Consider the following 19,518-nt stretch of genomic DNA (forward strand, 5'->3'; position numbering starts at 1 on the left):
TATTCATTCCCCTCTCAGTTCTTCAGTTAAACTGATATCAACTTCCTACTGCATCATTAGTGATTGTTTTTCATTGAAAATTTCCTCGTTCAGTCATGTCTCCAGTTGACGTCTCGACCAGAGTGTGACCGGAAATATCCCGCACTACTTAAGGAAACAATGCTGAGCAGTGAATATAGTTCCTTGTTCTCACAGCTCAGAGACGCTTTGTATCTCATTGAATCTGTTTTACATGATCATAAAGTTATAATCTGCCATTTGTTTTCCCGCAGTCAAGGAACGCTTGCATCCTGTTAAAGATTTCTAGCAATTTAGAATATCATGAAATTCTATAGTAATATCTGACCCCAAATACAAGACTGGTATAGTTTAAGGACTTTTGAATCCTACAACATTTCCTGCTCTCTCAGTTAATAACCGCAGCTGCATTGATACTTCGTGTAACCACGCAAGGTCTTTTGTTGCAACGTTGAAATCATCTTAGTCTACACGTCCACATGGCAATGTTTGATGCAGTGTTGATCGCTACACTTCTGGGGTGCTTCACTGCAGGTAATTAATATTTGTAATAAACATTTATTCATAACGACACCTAAGAATGAAAACCTCGTATGTCTAACTTTCTAAATTTTACAGGAGAGCAAAAAATCGACATACAAGGTTTTCATATTTAAATAGATGGCTCGTAAATCGGAAATTGTATATGATTTCGACATACAAGGTTTTCACATTCAAATAGACGGCTCGTAAGTCGAATTTTCTATAATGACTAGAGATACGCGCTTTTCACTTTAAAATTAAAGCATAAAGAGATACGTGGTTTTCAATTTTTCTCTTTTTTCATGAAAAAAAAATTAAAAATGGAAACTTTGCAATTGAGGAGCGTTTTTGCAAAAGTCGATAGATGCAGAATTTTTCGAAAGTGAGTTACATATGGATATCGTATATTTTCTACCTTCGGAATCGCTCTATGACATCAGATTTACCAAAACTTGATTCATACCGTATGTAGAGACTACCAAACCTTCCAGGTTTTTTCAAAACTCGATAGATCCTGTCACTTAGTGTAATTTCTGTAAAATCTTGATTTCTGCATCTATCGACTTTTGAAAAAACGCGCCTCAATTGTAGACCATACGAACACCGTCTTTCCTATAAATTTGAGTGAAAATCGCATTTTCGAAAAAAAAAAAAGTCGACTTAAGAGGTTTTCATTCTTAGGTGTCGATTAAGTTACATTATTTGCTTCTATTTCAACCAAGTAGACTACTTAACTACAATTTTCTGATCTCATTACACTGTTGCATCCAGTCACATAAATATTGTAGATTTATTTACGTAATTACAAAGTATACACATATCTTTTGCCTCAAGTTGTGAAGAGACTCGGGGGCTACTGTTCATTAAATGAGTGTAGAAACCATAGTATACATCTCTAATTTAAGCGATTTTAATATCGATCTTACTCAAGACTCTCATAAAAAAAAACTAATCTGTGCTAAATGTTTTGTTCTTATGATTGTTATTTATCTGATCACGTACTTAATAGCTAGAGGACGTGCATGTCTAGATAACGTGTTTCACAATATTTTAATAGCGCTTATGTTAACAATAACATAAGCCGTTAGTAATTAAATAGAATTAGTAATAATTAGAGATGGGTAAAAAATAACACAACAGTTATTTTGGAACTGTTCCGGTCTCGGAACTGTTGCAAAAATGAACAGTAGGTCGGAACCTCCTGTTCCGAAATAACAGTGTTCCGACTCCGAGCTGCTCACTTGCCCAGCTGTTACGGGCTCGCAGTACCGCGTTGCACAAGATATGTTCCGACTCCCTCGGAACTGTTGCAAAAATGAACAGTAGGTCGGAACCTCCTGTTCCGAAATAACAATGTTCCGACTCCGAGCTGCTCACTTGCCCAGCTGTTGCGGGCTCGCAGTACCGCGTTGCACAAGGTATGTTCCGACTCCGAGATAACAGTCGGAACGTCGGAGCTTGTTCCGATGAACCAATGACAGCTGCAGTTACACTGTTCTCGTTGTTCTTTATGTTGTACTTGGAACTTCGTTGGATGAAGTTGGTACTTGAAACTCTCACGTGGTTGGAGGGGGACGCATGGAAATTGAAATCCTTGCGGTGTCGCGAACTTTAATATCAACATTTGTAAGACTGGCCAATCATCTGTAATGTTATAGTAAGTATTTAATAATCTGTAATATTCATTCCCGCTTTATGGTTTATTTCACCATTAGTTGACTAATTCTGTTTATAAACATTCTACAAAGTCATAAAGTACGCATACTATTATTAATTCATTGATCAGCTGATTCTATACAAAGGTTAAAGTCGTAAATGGTAATGAGTGGTTTAGTTACAATGTCTGTATGTCGTTTGTTGAGGTTAAGTCTGACAAGCACAAGTTTTTGTGCTATCTTCTCTGTTATCAAAGAACGACAAAAATGTTGTAGCATTATTTGTTGGAAACTACCCATATAAGTACTGATTTGGAGAGCGAGGTTTAATGCGAAGTTTAAATTACACTTTGGTAAAGATGCGATTCCAAGTTTTTACTAACCCACTGCGGGGTTTCCAGGTTTCAGTACTGCCAATATATATCTTTTTTATTTATGAAATTGTAATATTTATTATTATTATTATTATTATTATTATTATTATTATTATTATTATTATTATTATTATTATTATAACTGTGCATTAAGAAAAGTAAAAATAAAAATTAATGATTTGTTTTTTTTTTTATTATGTAATAGAGAGAACAGAAATTACATACCATATGTTTTAAATGTTATGTTATTTTTTTTTTAGTTGGCTACCATGTCTTTATAACTTTATGTACGAAAACAAAGTGTTGTATTCTATCCTTATAGTCAACAGCTGTGTAATTACTAACATTAAGCTTTTGAGTTCTGTCCGCATGCACAGCAATTTTCCAAAATCGATTCGAATGTGCATTGCAGTGCCATCTATACATAAGAATGTGTACTATGTCATGCCTATGAGTGCTCCAGTGTGAGCTGCATGGTGTTATTTGTCTATGGTGAAGAGGGAGGGTACTGTACCGTTCGTTTGAACGACTCAACGACTCCGACTCATCACCACTGGTGACTGTTATTTCGGAACTGTTATTTGGAACATAGTATTTTTTCGGAACCGGAACCGTCGGAACTGTTCCGGGAAAAGAACAACTTCGCCCATCACTAGTAATAATATCAATGCCATGCGTGACTGCCAGTAGTTCTAACATACTTAGGAGAATATTAATCTCTATTGAAAATGTGCAAGGTTTTAAGTGTGTACTGTCAAGTAGAAACTGCGAGTTGTTATTTTTTTTAATTTTATTTTTTTATTTTATTATTTATTTTTTTTTTTTTGCAATTTAGCCAGTCGACTACTTGCACATATTAACTGGTTTCATGATTTATTTGATGAATTTTTACTCTTGTACATAAAAACCATGAACGTTAAAAACTGTATAAAAATTTAAATGGAAAGCAGTGATATATTACGTATAAAACATTCGTCTTCAAAGCGAGTATTCTCAATAAAATGTCAAGATTGTTTCGAGATTAAGACAGGACGGAGTACACGACCAGCCCTCACTTAATTCTCAAGCAATTGCATGTTTTCATTTATTTGGCATTTTAAAATGTACAAGTGCATCTTTGTCGATGGTAATGTTTACTTTCGAATGAAGACAACTTTATTCCGCATAAATGCAGATTTCGAGGATTTTCCCTTTTTAAATGCATATACAGTAGCGTGCAAATTAATCCGAACAACGTAATTACTTATGCAAAAACACTCAAACGGGATAAAAAAAAGGATCTAAGACATACCTAAGTAATCTATGTATGTATATGTTTTTATTTTGCATATTTAATGATTGTATTAAGATCTTTCCATGTTTACTCCGATTTATCATCTGATTTCAAAATTTCTCTCTGATAATAAATTATTATTTCCATGAAATATGTGAAAAATGAAACCAATAATTAGTTCATTATTGTTGAGGAATCAAATTCTTGCTACTATAACGGACACTTGTCCTTAGTGCATAAGTTACGTCGTTTTCCACTTCAACTTGAGGGTTAGACACCTGCGATAATAGAGTGACGTATTGCTGAAGTCATGAAATTTCTACGACGACAATGTTGCTAGTGCGCTCTGACTTCATAGAACATAAATATTTATTTATTTATTTATTTATTTATTTATTTATTTATTTATTTATTTATTTATTTATTTATTTATTTATTTATTTAATAATAACATATACATAAAAAACGCTACATGAAAGTACCCCGAAAGAGCAAAGCTCGTGTTCGGGGACAGTTCCGTTTTGATAGAAAGACTTGAAAATGACATACAATTTTACATTGTTCCCCAAACATACCTATTTTTTTCTCAATTAAAATTTAAGATTCTGATTACACAGATTATACATACCGGTAATTGACAAAAATAGAAATCTCTACTGTTTCTAAAATAAAATTTAAAATTCTTCCACTAAGATCACATTCTTAAGAAGAGTAGATGGAAACATACTTAATTATACATAATAGGTAGACAAAATACTTAAGAAAAAAGGTCGCATAAAGATGATCATGTCCACACCTGTTGAGTAACGGTCAGCGCGTGGCCCGGGTTCGAATCCCGATCGGGGCAAGTTACCTGGTTGAGGTTTTTTTCCGGGGTTTTCCCTCAACCCAATACGAGCAAATGCTGGGTAACTTTCGGTGCTGGACCCCGGACTCATTTCACTGGCATTATCACCTTCATATCATTCAGACGCTAAATAACCTAGATGTTGATACAGCGTCGTAAAATAACACAATAAAATAAAAAAAAAATAAAAAAAGATGATCATAATAAAGTTAGTAATAATAATACTAGTAATAACTGAGTGTAAAAAGAGACGATGTTGAGATTGGTGATAGATTAATAGGCTGTTAACTTATTAATAGTAGGATAATTAGTACAGGTTATGTTGATATAGTAACAAAGATAGAAAAAATATACTTAAGATAGAAAGAAACTCGTTTTACAATACATGGTACATATTATAAAACAGGAAAGTCTGTCATATACACTTTTTAATTCTGAAAATTTCATTCCTTAAAGTAACCAATTGTAGATGAAATTTTATTATCGAATCCTATATAGACGTGGACCATAATTTGTACCGTGTAGTAAAGCAGCAGGTGTGATGCATTTAGGTTCAACTAAATTAAGAATTTAATTTCGTCTTGTATTATGATCATGTGGCTGAGCTACAAATTTCATTCTATTTTTATGATAGAATTTCATTAATAGTACATTATGCAACGAGCGTATAATGGTAGTAATTAAGACGCGAGTATGTTTATGAAACGAGCGCAAGCAAGATGCTGGTCCATGGGTCATCAGAACAGTCGCGCTCAAGATTTGATATTCAAGTGTTTTATTTCTGCTCTAGGTCGCGGCTTGGTTCTGCAGCATGTAACACCACAAGTCGTCCATTTGAAGGAGGGCAACAGGCTGATCTTACAAGCATACGTGGAGTCCGAGGAAGATAACCTTTGGTTCTTTAGGCCAGACAACAGAGAAATAAGCGAATTCGACAGTAGGGTGGATATCACCAGAGAAGAGTTCGTCATACAATTGCACATCTGGCGGGTAGACCGTTACCAGTCAGGTGTCTATACCTTGAAGGGGTTCGACGTCTGGAGTAACGAACGTCTTAACTGGTCCGTGACTGTACAGGGTGAGTTTACGTATTTTGGCGTTTTCATAATTCCACCATGATGAATAGGTTTGTAAAGAGCAGCATTCGTGTGATTGCAGTTATTCCTCAAATCCACGTCTCCATGGATACCGCCTCCACGTACGCTGCCAATGCCGACCAAGCTGCATTGAAATGCCAGGCTCCGTATCAAAGTGACGTCACGTGGGAGTATCATGGACGTGACGTCACCATAAGGGACGCAGGCTACAAAATTATCAAACGGTACGATCAATGCGAGGTGAGTACTTCTCAGGATGAACTACTTTATAATTTATGAGGTGCCAGAAGTTAAGTATCAATTTTTTTGAAAGCTATTGCACTGGCAATATTTTGTAATGGTGTATGTTCGTTCGCATTACTTTCAAACACGTCCACCATGCACATCGCGACACATCTCCCATCTGTCGGCATCTGGAGCATCACCGATATCATGGCTGCTAAGGCTTGCATTATGCGGTTTCGGCAACGAGTTAGAAAGAGAAGACTATAGAGTGGCCATGTTGTCCTGTACAGCGCTCTTTGCGGTGCCACCGCGAAACACGGCAGATCTGAGCTAAGCGCCCACCTTTGTAAAAATTCGTCTGCTTACAATGTTGTATAACGGAGGTAAGAAGTACAAAAAAAAAAAACGAAGAAAAAACATGCCTGTTGTGTGTGCTGCATATAACTGCAATGTCAAAAGGAAAAAGACAACTGATATATCATATTTCATGTAAATTTTATGAAGTTAAGTCCATAGTTTTGTTAATTAGCAGCATTTTTTTCATGCATTAAATATGTGTAACAACGCCCGGCATAAACAAAATAAATGGTTCACTGGTAATGTACTTAAACTAAATACGGATAAAACCAATACAATTCCGTTTCAGACCCAGTAAAAAACAAATAGCAATACAATATTAAAACTGTATTTCGATACCGGCATCCTTTATTTCTGCTCCTTCTGTCCTTACTGCTTATACAAGAAGACGATGAGGTGTAGCTTATAAGAAGTAGGCCTATTTCGAAGACAAACGATTAATCAAATAAATGGTTCACTAGTAATAAAGTTAAACTAAATACGGATAAAGCCGCTACAATTTCGTTTCAAACCTAGTAATAACAATCGAATATTAAAATTGTATTTCGACACTCGCATCCAAAATAACGCAAAACTCTGGGGTAGGTCGTATTGTTGTTAGTATTTTGACTGGAAGGACATGAAAGAACATAATTGAGCACCTACGTGCAATAATGGGGTAAGTATGAATATATTTCGTAACTACTTACCCCATTATTGTACGTGGGTGCTCAATTATACACTAATAATTATCTGTGGTGCCACAGCCCTTGAAAGGCTCAGACAGACCAGCTGGCTGTTGGCCTCACGTTCACATTTCGATAATAATTATACTTTACTGTAACAAAAAAACTGAAAGCGTGTTTTGTCATGTTTCACCCATGTTACAAGCTTGGAGGAAAAGGTTGTTTACTACAGATAGGGCCTACTTTCATTCTGTATATATGGTATAGTAAATAGTTTTGCAACGTGTAGAGACTGGGAAAACAATTTAATAAAATCATCCGAATCATACTCGTTCATTTTATAGGCAATCTTGCAGGTCGCATTTAAAAGAACCTAGGAATATTAACATTTTCTTCAGTATATGTATTTGCTAGGACTTCTTGTCATACTACATGACAATTTTGCTTAGGTTATTCTTTTAAGCATTCCTTCTAGGAATAGCTCAAGTGTTTTAAATTTAGCGTACATAAGTTTAGATTAAGTTCCTAGCACGTATTTGACGAAATACTAGGTTTTTCCACTTCAGTTTAACTGATTTATGCAAACGAAATTAAGACAGCTGACGATTCTAATGTCAGTTATCACCACGCCCACTTTGTTTTGGGCGCATAAGTTCATTACCGACGGTCGTTCAATTTTCTTCAAACATGGCGGCGCAATGACCACTCTATATCTTTCTCTTTCTAACTCGTTGGGTTTCGGAAATCCGCCATTGTGGTTATGGGTCGGGTGAACACACGGCCTTGAGTAGTTTGCCACAAAAGAAGACACACGCTCTGCAAAGTCCTCGTGATAGAGATTCTGCAGGGCCTGCAGGTGGTACAGGTTCTTCTATAGCATAAACTCAACGCCTTACGCTTCTTCGAACCCGGAATGTTCAATTCCTGTGACAAACATCGCACCGATTTTGGACTACGTTCAATGGACAAAATGATGGCTTCAGTCCCGTCGTCACGGGTTGATGTACATCTATATTTGGCTCCGTTTCGATCAACCCAGTGCGCCTAAACTTGTTCACGAACATGGGAATTGATTTGTTTGTGGTTCCAGCTTTATGAAATTGACGATGAAATTTCGTCGGAATGTCACCATATCACGATAACCCCACACTCCACATCACAATAGCCACTTTCCTTGATATGCTGAAGATTATACAGATTAATTCGATGACTTCTATAACCCTGAGTTTATATGATGTTTTGTTATAAGAGACAGTTGATTCATAAATTGTAAGATTGTCAAATGTTGGTTGGTGATTCCTACGGTTGTCAGTTTGGGAAGTCCAACTCTAAGGCCTATTCTAAAAAAAGTCTGGCTCATATCTACTAATTCTTCCACTTTTACATATCGTTTATATATTTATAACTTTCTTCATTTTATTAGTTAATTTATTATATATTTACTTATTTACTTACGTATATTTTTATAATGTATTTATTATTACTTACTTATTTCATTATTTATTTATTATTTATTCAATTCAATTTATTTTATTTACTTCTGATTGTAGTTCTGTCTGATATGAACATCTATTATCAGGCAGTACATCTCACTTGACGATATGTGTCGGAGGAAGAACAATAAAGTTTGTATGTATCTGAAGTCTGATTAGTTTAATATGTAGCTAATCGGCGATGTGTGCAATGGAGTTGCCTCCTAGTCCTGCCTTATTGGTGTTACTTATTAGGTTCAAACCTGTCTTCGGACAGTTGATTAACAACAAAACGTATTTATCTATCTATCTATCTATCTATCTATCTATCTATCTATCTATCTATCTATCTATCTATCTATCTATCTATCTATCTATCTATCTATCTATCTATCTATCTATCTATCTATCTATCTATCTATCTATATCTATCTATCTATCTATCTATCTATCTATCTATCTATCTATCTATCTATCTATCTATCTATCTATCTATCTATCTATCTATCTATCTATCTATCTATCTATCTATCTATCTATCTATCTATCTATCTATATCTATCTATATCTATCTATCTATCTATCTATCTATCTATCTATCTATCTATCTATCTATCTATCTATCTATCTATATCTATCTATCTATCTATCTATCTATCTATCTATCTATCTATCTATCTATCTATCTATCTATCTATCTATCTATCTATCTATCTATCTATCTATCTATCTATCTATCTATCTATCTATCTATCTCTCTGTCTATCTCTCTGTCTATCTATCTGTCTATCTATCTGTCTATCTATCTGTCTATCTCTATCTGTCTATCTCTATCTGTCTATCTGTATCTGTCTATCTGTATCTGTCTATGTGTATCTGTCTATCTGTATCTGTCTATCTGTATCTGTCTATCTGTATCTGTCTATCTGTATCTGTCTATCTGTATCTGTCTATCTGTATCTGTCTATCTGTATCTGTCTATCTGTATCTGTCTATCTGTATCTGTCTATCTGTATCTGTCTATCTGTATCTGTCTATCTGTATCTGTCTATCTGTATCTGTCTATCTGTATCTGTCTATCTGTATCTGTCTATCTGTATCTGTCTATCTGTATCTGTCTATCTGTATCTGTCTATCTGTATCTGTCTATCTGTATCTATCTATCTGTATCTATCTATCTGTATCTATCTATCTGTATCTATCTATCTGTATCTATCTATCTGTATCTATCTATCTATATCTATCTATCTATATCTATCTATCTATATCTATCTATCTATATCTATCTATCTATATCTATCTATCTATATCTGTCTGTCTGTCTGTCTGTCTGTCTGTCTGTCTGTCTGTCTGTCTGTCTGTCTGTCTGTCTGTCTGTCTGTCTGTCTGTCTGTCTGTCTGTCTGTCTATCTATCTATCTATCTATCTATCTATCTATCTATCTATCTATCTATCTATCTATCTATCCATCCATCTATCTAAAGCGCCCAGGCTCTCCTGGGCTCTAAAGCGCGCGCTTGCTCCTATGGGCATCAGTTGACATCACTGTTCTATAGCATGAAACTCAATACTTTACGCGTCTTCGAACCAGGAATGTTCAATTCCCGTGACAAACATAGCACCGATTTTGGATTACGTTCATTGTACAAAGTGATGGCTTCAGTGCTGTCGTCAGAGGTTGATGGACATCTAAGTCTGGCTCCGTTTCGACCGTCTCAGTGCGCCTAAACTTGTTCACGAACATGTGAATTGATTTCTCTGTGGTTCTAGCTTTATAGGTTTATCTAAGTTTAAATAAATATGTAGTCTACTAGTCGTTAAAACTTAACTGAAGAATATTGCTAGAGAACCTTTTAAGTGTAGTGTAAATATTCGTAATTTAAATATGTATTGTATTGATTAAGGCTGGTTGAGTTGAAGAGAAGGCCTTATGGCCTTAACTCTGCCAGCGAAAATAAAACATTATTATTATTATTATTATTATTATTATTAGTATGAAATTGACGATGAAATTTCGTCCGAATATCACCATACCACGATACCACCCACACTCCACATCACAATAGTCACTGTCCTTGCCATGCTGAAGATCAAGCAGATTCAGATAGGTCCTACTTGTAACGACAGAACACATAATAACTCCTGTCACAACTCCAGTGCACTAACATACACATCTCGCCTCCAAACGCGAAATTCATACAAAATTCATTCTTAGTTTTTGGACATCCATAAGTAGAACATGTATTATACCTAGCACAGTCTACAACTATCGCCACCAAGTCGCAGGAATGAAACCACCTAAACACGCTCGATCATTTGGAACAGGGGATTCTAAACTTTCGAACATCACTGACTGCTTAATGCTCAAAATTCACTTTGAAGCAACCACTGTAATGTTTAACAATATCTACGCTGATGAACATGTTCCACTCACAAAATAATTGCGTAATGTATCCAACTAAATATCATTCATAAACCCATAGTAGGGTAATATGAAGTTTAAATTAAATTATTGTATATGCTTCGGAAACAATTATTTTTCGCAATTACAAATACTTAACAAATTTTAGGCGATATTAATGTGAATTAATTTACTCTTTATAATGTAGGTACTTAATGCGAAGTGATTTTATACTACGCCATGTCTTTGTTGCCAGAAATGATAAGGCATTAATTTCCTATAAATACAATGAGGTTGTCAAATATTGGTTGGTGAGTCCTGCAGTTCTCAGTTTTGCAAAGTCCAACTCCATGGCCTACTCTAAAAACAAGTCTGGCTCATTATATTTACTATTTTTTCCACTTTTACATATTTATATATTTATAAATTTCATTTTATTAATTAATTTATTTACTCACTTATTTACGTATATTTTTCATAACTTATTTATCATTACTTATTTCATTATTTATTTATTATTTATTCAATTCATTATTTACGTATATATATATATATATATATATATATATATATATATATATATATACCTCTGATTGAGGTTCTGGCTGACATGTACATCTATTATCAGGCAGTACATCTCACTTCGCGATATATGTCAGAGGAAGAACAATTGTTTGTATACATCTGAAGTCTGATAGGCGATGTAGGCTATGCATTGGAGGAGCAGAGGAACTGGCCACCCTACCCCCATTATCTCCTGGCCTAGTTGCCTCATGAGTGATGCCTTATTGGTGTCACTTATTAGGTTCAAACCTGTCTTCGGAGAGTTGACTAAACAATAAAAACATATCTATTTACGATTTATTTATTTATTCATTTATTTATATATTTATTAATTTATTTGTTTATTTATCTATTTATTTATTTACTTATTTATTTATTTATATTTGGTTCTAATTTTTTTCTTATGTCATAATCAATTTTGTCTGAAACATGTTTATATAATTTTTCATTTTAAATTTTATTGTGAGCCATTCTGTGTCGCAGGGCAAACCCAAAATATTGGGTCAGACCAATAAATTAAATTAAAATTATTTATTTATTTATTTATTTATTTATTTATTTATTTATTTATTTATTTATTTTTCTATGTATTTATTTATCTATGTATTTATCCATTTATTTATCTATTTATTTTTATCTATCTATCTATCTATCTATCTATCTATCTATCTATCTATCTATCTATCTATCTATCTATCTATCTATCTATCTATCTATCTATCTATCTATCTATCTATCTATCTATCTGTCTGTCTGTCTGTCTGTATGTCTGTCTATCTGCCTGCCTGTATGTCTGTCTGTCTGTCTGTCTGTCTGTCTATCTATCTGAATGAGACTACGAATTAGTATAGAGAGTAGAAAAAAATTATCTTTCTTTTATGTCATGGGAATGAAAATATATAAAAGCATGACAATTAGATACATACAGATTATATATATATATATATATATAATATGTGTATGTGTGTTGTGTGGATTGAAAATTGGTAATTAAAAAGTACATAATAGTGTCATTTTAAATCGACTACTTTCACAGTTATTTTAATAAGATCATATCTATATTTTATATAAGAAATTCTGAAAAATTGATTCTGTACTTTAAGTTATTCATTGACAGTTTAATGTTGATTTTTTCAATTACATTAGCATGTACCTACCTGCAGAACAGACTCCAATAGCCTGCCTACTAAATACGTCTAGCGCAGCTTTCGAGGCTCATAAAGTTATTGCAGTAAACATCTAAAATTTCAAATCTTCACACAATATGTAGTATATAATGTTAATCAGTATGCCATATTGGGTAGCTATGACGACATCCCGAAAGATCATAATTCAGTACGATCTGCAAGAAATCTCTTCTATCAAAACTTGATTTTGTTCATGACACAATTGTCACGAAGATATCGTTTGTTTGGAGTGATTAGTGAATGTTTTACTTATAGGATGTGACGGTATAGAACACCTAAGTTTCCGGTTTGTATATATTATTCACTTCTTCTTGAGCCATCATATAAAGAAGCTGCAGTTTATTACTCGATAATATATGAACATAATAGTGCGTATGCCAACGCATCTATAGCTGAGGACCTACAGTTGTAGTTTAAATCAAGCATAGAATTCGATCCTCAAATCAGCAAGACCTTAAAGCAGTGTCTTTTATTCCAGGAACTCTCGACGCTTGACTCTAATAAAAGAAAAGCACTTCTGTTGGAGGCAGCCAGGAGCGGAGATTTCATACAGATGTCTAAATTACTCTTGCTGGGAACTCCAGTGGACGGAGATTCATCTTCTGAGAAGTCCCCTCTTTGTATTTCTTCTCTCAATCGACACATCGAAGTGGTCCAATTATTGCTGAACGCAGGAGCAAATTATTCTATGGTTGTCGGTGATTTTAATATGCTCTCGGATATTGAGTACACACATTCTATATTTTTCACACCTTTTCATTGTGCAGCATTGTCGGAATCAGTCCAATTAGTTGAAATATTTCTTGCCCGAGGCATTAACCCAAATGACTATAAAATTGAAACTACACCACCTGTTAACTTTGCAGCTCTCTCAGGATCTATACCGATGGTCCAAGTATTCTTGTCGAGGGATGTGGACGTGAATAGCAAGGACATAAATGGTTGCACGCCCATATTCTTTGCAGTCTATTCGAGATCACTTTTACTCGTTAAGTATTTAATAGACAAAGGTGCGAATCCTCTTGTCACTGACATCTATGGTAATACTCTCTTGACATATGCAGCTAGAATAGTTTCGCTTCCTATAGTGAAATACCTTCTATCCATAGGCTTAAATCCTTTACAGAATGGTTTGCATGGCGAGACACCCATTTTTGATGCAGTACGTTCAGGATCTGTTCCCATATTGGAATCTTTTCTCTTGTGGGGAGCAAATGCTACATCTGTAAACGCCTTCACAAAGTCATTGCTACACGTTGCGGCAAGGGGATATCACTTAACCAAGACAAAGGAGCTAATTGCCGAGAGATTGAAGAATACACCTGTTGATATTAATAGTGACACACCATTCCACTCTGCAACGTATAAAGGAAATTTGCCAGTTGTTCAGTTTCTTGTCGAGGCAGGTGCTAGCCTAGACTTTGCTGATAATTATGGTGAGACTCCACTCCACGAGGCTGCAAACAGGGGCAACCTGCCACTTGTTCAGTTTCTTGTCGGAGCTGGTGCTAGTCCAGACGTTGCTGACAATGATGGTGAGACTCCGCTTCACAAGGCGGCAAATTCGGGCCACCTGCCAGTTGTTCAGTTTCTTGTCGGAGCTGGTGCTAGTCCAGACGTTGCTCAAAATGATGGTGAGACTCCGCTTCACATGGCGGCATATCACGGTTACCTCCCAGTTGTTCAGTTTCTTGTCCGGGCAGGAACTAGTCCAGACGTTGCTGATAATGATGGTGAAACTCCGCTTCACAAGGCGGCACATCAGGGTTACTTGCCAGTTGTTAAGTTTCTTATCAAGGCAGGAGCAAATCCTGCAAAAGTTAACAAATCTGGGAAGACAACTATAGAATTGGCAAAAAGCAATAACATGTCTAAAGTTGTGAAATGGTTGTCACGACTGAAGATATAGATGTAGCTGTGGTGCCACGCAGTGTCGTTAATGAAAGACTTCAGAGCTGACAGGAAACTACTACATCCATCAGCACTATAGGACGCCTTCCGTGTTATTTCCCTTTATATATTCTGTTTGTAACAGGTGTAATATTGCAATAGTCGATCATAACATAATATAACTTAATGAAGAAATAATATAATTTTAGTTTTGTTTCCGTCTTTACTTATTTTAATGTTAACCCAGAAGTATGTTTGTTAACACATTTTAATATTTTACTTGTGAACGTTTTCGCCCATTTTGGGGATCTTCAGATCATAAAGATATCTGTACATAATTGCATAATACATATTGAAATTCTACAAACAATTAATGGAAGTTTAGAAAAACACTTGAAACATCTTCTAAAAAGTTACACTAAAAATACAGCAACAAAAATTAGTTTTATAATAATTATGCATATTTAATGTCATATTATAATCATTCATGACAGCTAGAGATCGCGAACGAGTTATTATATTGGACCAATAAACCGTATAATGGCTCAAAGGTGAATACTTGTTTAACAGTAAGACTCTTAGGTTAAATGTGCATATTTTAACAGAAAGTCACATGAAAATATTACATATCAAAATTCAAAATCATCAAAAATTGGTCAGAAAGGTGTAATAGGTCCTAGTTTACTGTTGTATTGAAGTTGGTGTAAATAGAAAGGATGTGGAATTGAAGGCGAAACATTTGGAATTACAAAATTAATGTTGAAAGTAGTTTATATAAACTTAAGTGACGCTGTGATAATCTATTAAACAAATATGTTGTAAATATGCACTAGTGTGAAAGGTTGCAATATTAAATAAAGTCAAATTGTTACAAGTATGTATCGTTATGATGGATAATATCAAGTTGTTATTGTCAAACTCATATTGCCGTAGAAGTTCGTAGTGTATCGAAGATTATTAGTACAGTAGAACCTCTATTATCCGCGGTAATGAATGGGGTGGGCCGAACGGTTAATCGAAAAAATCGGATAATCCATACCATAAAATATTTTCGTAAATTTATTGAATTAGAGTCTGGCTGGGCGGAAGAGAAGGCCTACTGGCCTTAGCTCTGCCAGATTAAATAAATAAATTATTATTATTATTATTATTATTATTATTATTATTATTAATGCTTACACTTTCGTGATTTCCTCTATGATCTTTTATTCAACACGCTAGATAGTGGACCAGAAGTTCACCGATTTATGCCTGGTTCTTAACAACGGGTTTTTAAGAGAAAAGGAAAATCTTTGTAATGGCTGTCTGTGGAAAGATAGGAATAGTGGAGGTCTCATGTTGTAGATTTACATACATTATACACTTTATTCTCAATTTCTATTGAATTGCACACAGTTGTGACTTCAATCTCGTATTCTGAGATGAGCCACAGTTTCTCGTTCCGTAATCCACTTAGTTATTTGCACTTTTTTTATACTTAGCACAACACGATTTCTTTTGATACCCAAGAAGACATTTAATACGACAACTCGAATATAGACTCTACTGTGTAAGGATTAAAGTTTTGTAATAACCCTCTCTAGATAAAATTGCGTGCTAATGAATGTAGGCCGCCTTTAGTACTCCATATCTTTCTATAGTAAAAAAAATGCGGGAGAAAGACAGTCGGATAATCCGCCAATCGGTTAATAGGGTGACGGATAATCGGGGTTCTACTGTATATGACAAAATAGCATTATGTTGCAGTCGTAAATAACTTCATAAAAGTTGAGAAGTATATTAAAATCAGTTAAAAGTCGAAGATTAATGATGGTTAACATAGTATCATTGTATTGTAAGTTGTTGAACATTTACTAATGATGAAGTTGATGTAAAAAAGTGCATCATATATTAAATCGATGTATGGTGAGGTCAAGATTGTGAATGTTGTCGTGTAGAATCTTCGACAATGTTGATTATAGACTAACGAGTAGCGTAATATGTAGAAGTATCTTCTTTTAAGGATTACCTAATCATATAACTGCCAACAAAATGGCTTTGTACTTAATTACTTAATTACTTATGGCTTTTAAAGAACCCGGAGGTTCATTGCCGCCCTCACATAAGCCGGCCATTGGTCCCTATCCTGAGCAAGATTAATCCAGTCTCTAGCATCATATCCCACCTCCGGCAGATTCATTTTAATATTATCTTCCCATCTACGTGTCGTCCTCCCCAAAGGTCTTTTTCCCTCCGGCCTCCCAACTAACACTCTATATGCTTTTCTGGATTCGCCCGTACGTGCTACATGCCCTGCCCATCTCAAACGTCTTATTTTGAGGTTTCGTAACAAGCTGTTTTTTTTACGGTGATGGGTTGTTAGCCCTTCGCCCAACCCCCCAGCTGGAGGACCATCCCTCATCGGCTGTCCGCGACTGCTTATTCAATATATTCACAGCTACCCTCCATATCTGGAGGCCGTCTCCTCGATCCTCAATCTGAGGACGCGCCATGCAGTGGTGACATATTGAAAGAATTTGTTATGTAAGAAATAAAAGATAAAAATAAAAAAAGCTGGCATTAAACATTACTCCCTATCTATGGAATGAAATCAATGATGAAAAATTGATATAGGTAATACTTATTTCTAAACCTGAAATAGTTATTCGTTATTTTAATGCATATTATGAGTAACTAGTCCTTGAAAACCAGTCTTGCTTAAAAATATTCATTATGTGCATACACAATTGCATTTGAAGCATCTTATTCTTTACTATCATTCACTCTTCCTTTCGGTTTGAATGGGTTAAAACAGTGGACAATAACAGGAGCGAATGCTAGCCACGAAAGTTAGGCTTGCTCTTTTATTCATAGAGGAAGATGGGAGGATATAGTAATTCATAATTAATAAAAATAATCAGATCCACATAAATAATTTATTTTATAATTAAGAAATCATTACGAGACATGGATCATATTCGCTTATGAGATGTAGAAGTTCGATATGATATAACAAACATGGCCAACAAAACAGTTTATTTAGTTTTTTCGACCCTGCCAACCAATGCACATTGTTGTATTGAGCTGCACTGAACGAGCGCACATATTCTCTATAATGTCTGTCTTCTCTTGAATATTCCTTCGAGAAAATGGATTTAATAATAAGGTTTCAATAACACACAATCCCGAACTCATTGCAATACTTCAAATTAATGTTTAAGAATTAATAATACATGTAGCAGCTAACATATGCATTCCGCTCATACAATTACATTGCACTCGCAAATCACAGCACATTCCCGCTGTGTAACGTTAAATAGTCGTTGGTGTAGCTCTCGGACCAGAGCTTCAAACAACACATAACAGAAGCATGTGCGCCTAGGAGAGACTAAGGAGGAAGGCACTTGCGCACGCATCATATTTTCGCTGTTTCTATGTCTTTCCTGTAGCTCCGAGAAACGAGCAAGCGTTGCGATACTCGTGGTGTGCAACATGCTGATGGTATTACGCCTATACAGTATTCCAAAAATCAAAATAAATTTTAATGTACGTTATCCCATTTTGAGAAATACACATTCTACGAAAATATTGGGCTTACGCAGCAAACATAGCATGCCCTGAGAAATCGCCCCTGGACAATAATATTACCTTGTTTATCTGCTGTTATCTCATCCTCCGTTTTCCCTGTTACTTTCTTTACTTCGATTTGATACATTCGGTTCACTAAAACCAGAGTCAATGGTGTATCCTTCATCGCTATGGACAGTAACATTGATCTCATCCATATTGGTGGGTAGGCACTTCAGAAATGAAGTCAAATAATACTAAGATTAAATTATTGAAATAGCGTTTATCTTTTACATCATTCACTTTAAAAGTTCTGTGGAAAAAAAGACTAATTTTTGTACAACACAAAAATATGAGCTAGAAAAGCATCATTACTTTTAAATGATAAATTAACCATTTTGTGGAGGGCAGCGCATGCTATGAAATTATACATTTTATTGAGAAAGAGTAATTTCGTCAGATTTTCATTCCCCACTCAGCTCCCCAATTAAACTTATATCAACTTCGTACTGCATCACAAGTAGGGACCGGATTTTTATGTAATTATATATTATATTCCTTTCAACCTAACCATAGGCCTATATAAATAACTAATCTTTGCGAATATTGTAATTACCAATTATATATTAAAATTTCATAGTACATATGTTGGAGATTTATCTTTCGAAGAGATGGAAAAATTAAAATATCTTGGAGCAACAGTAACAAATATAAATGACACTCGGGAGGAAATTAAACGCAGAATAAATATGGGAAATGCGTGTTATTATTCGGTTGAGAAGCTATTGTCATCTAGTCTTCTGTCAAAAAATCTGAAAGTTAGAATTTATAAAACAGTTATATTACCGGTTGTTCTGTATGGTTGTGAAACTTGGACTCTCACTTTGAGAGAGGAACAGAGATTAAGGGTGTTTGAGAATAAGGTGCTTAGGAAAATATTTGGGGCTAACATAAGAGGGATGAAGTTACAGGAGAATGGAGAAAGTTACACAACACAGAACTGCACGCACTGTATTCTTCACCTGACATAATTAGGAACATAAAATCCAGACGTTTGAGATGGGCAGGACATGTAGCACGTATGGGCGAATCCAGAAATGCATATAGAGTGTTAGTTGGGAGGCCGGAGGGAAAAAGACCTTTAGGAAGGCCGAGACGTAGGTGGGAAGATAATATTAAAATGGATTTGAGGGAGATGGGATATGATAGTAGAGACTGGATTAATCTTGCTCAGGATAGGGACCAATGGCGGGCTTATGTGAGGGTGGCAATGAACCTCCGTGTTCCTTAAAAGCCAGTAAGTACGTAAGTAAGTACATATTTTTACATATTTACCCCACATTACATATAATAATAATAATAATAATAATAATAATAATAATAATAATAATAATAATAATACTAATAATAATAATAATAATAATA

At 34.9% G+C, this 19,518-nt stretch overlaps 1 protein-coding gene across 1 annotated transcript; it reads left to right on the plus strand.

The window, feature by feature from the left end:
• The first annotated feature begins 497 nt into the window (after window positions 1–497).
• LOC138704214 (ankyrin-3-like) lies at window positions 498–15,685 on the plus strand. The gene is made up of 4 exons (XM_069832097.1): window positions 498–552; window positions 5,480–5,767; window positions 5,848–6,026; window positions 13,136–15,685. Exons 1-4 carry the CDS (start codon window positions 498–500, stop codon window positions 14,564–14,566), a joined length of 1,953 nt encoding a protein of 650 aa, XP_069688198.1. The 3' UTR covers window positions 14,567–15,685.
• The last annotated feature ends 3,833 nt before the right edge of the window (window positions 15,686–19,518 follow it).

Source organism: Periplaneta americana, chromosome 8 (genome assembly GCF_040183065.1).
Source record: "Periplaneta americana isolate PAMFEO1 chromosome 8, P.americana_PAMFEO1_priV1, whole genome shotgun sequence".
Lineage (NCBI taxonomy): Eukaryota > Metazoa > Arthropoda > Insecta > Blattodea > Blattidae > Periplaneta > Periplaneta americana.

Excerpts from the sequence above, each read along its gene's own strand:
- LOC138704214 (XM_069832097.1), top strand. The coding sequence starts at position 498 with ATGGCAATGTTTGATGCAGTGTTGATCGCTACACTTCTGGGGTGCTTC. Across the intron at positions 5,768-5,847 it reads CTGGTCCGTGACTGTACAGG|TTATTCCTCAAATCCACGTC; the intron begins GTGAGTTTACGT and ends GTGTGATTGCAG. Across the intron at positions 6,027-13,135 it reads AACGGTACGATCAATGCGAG|GAACTCTCGACGCTTGACTC; the intron begins GTGAGTACTTCT and ends CTTTTATTCCAG.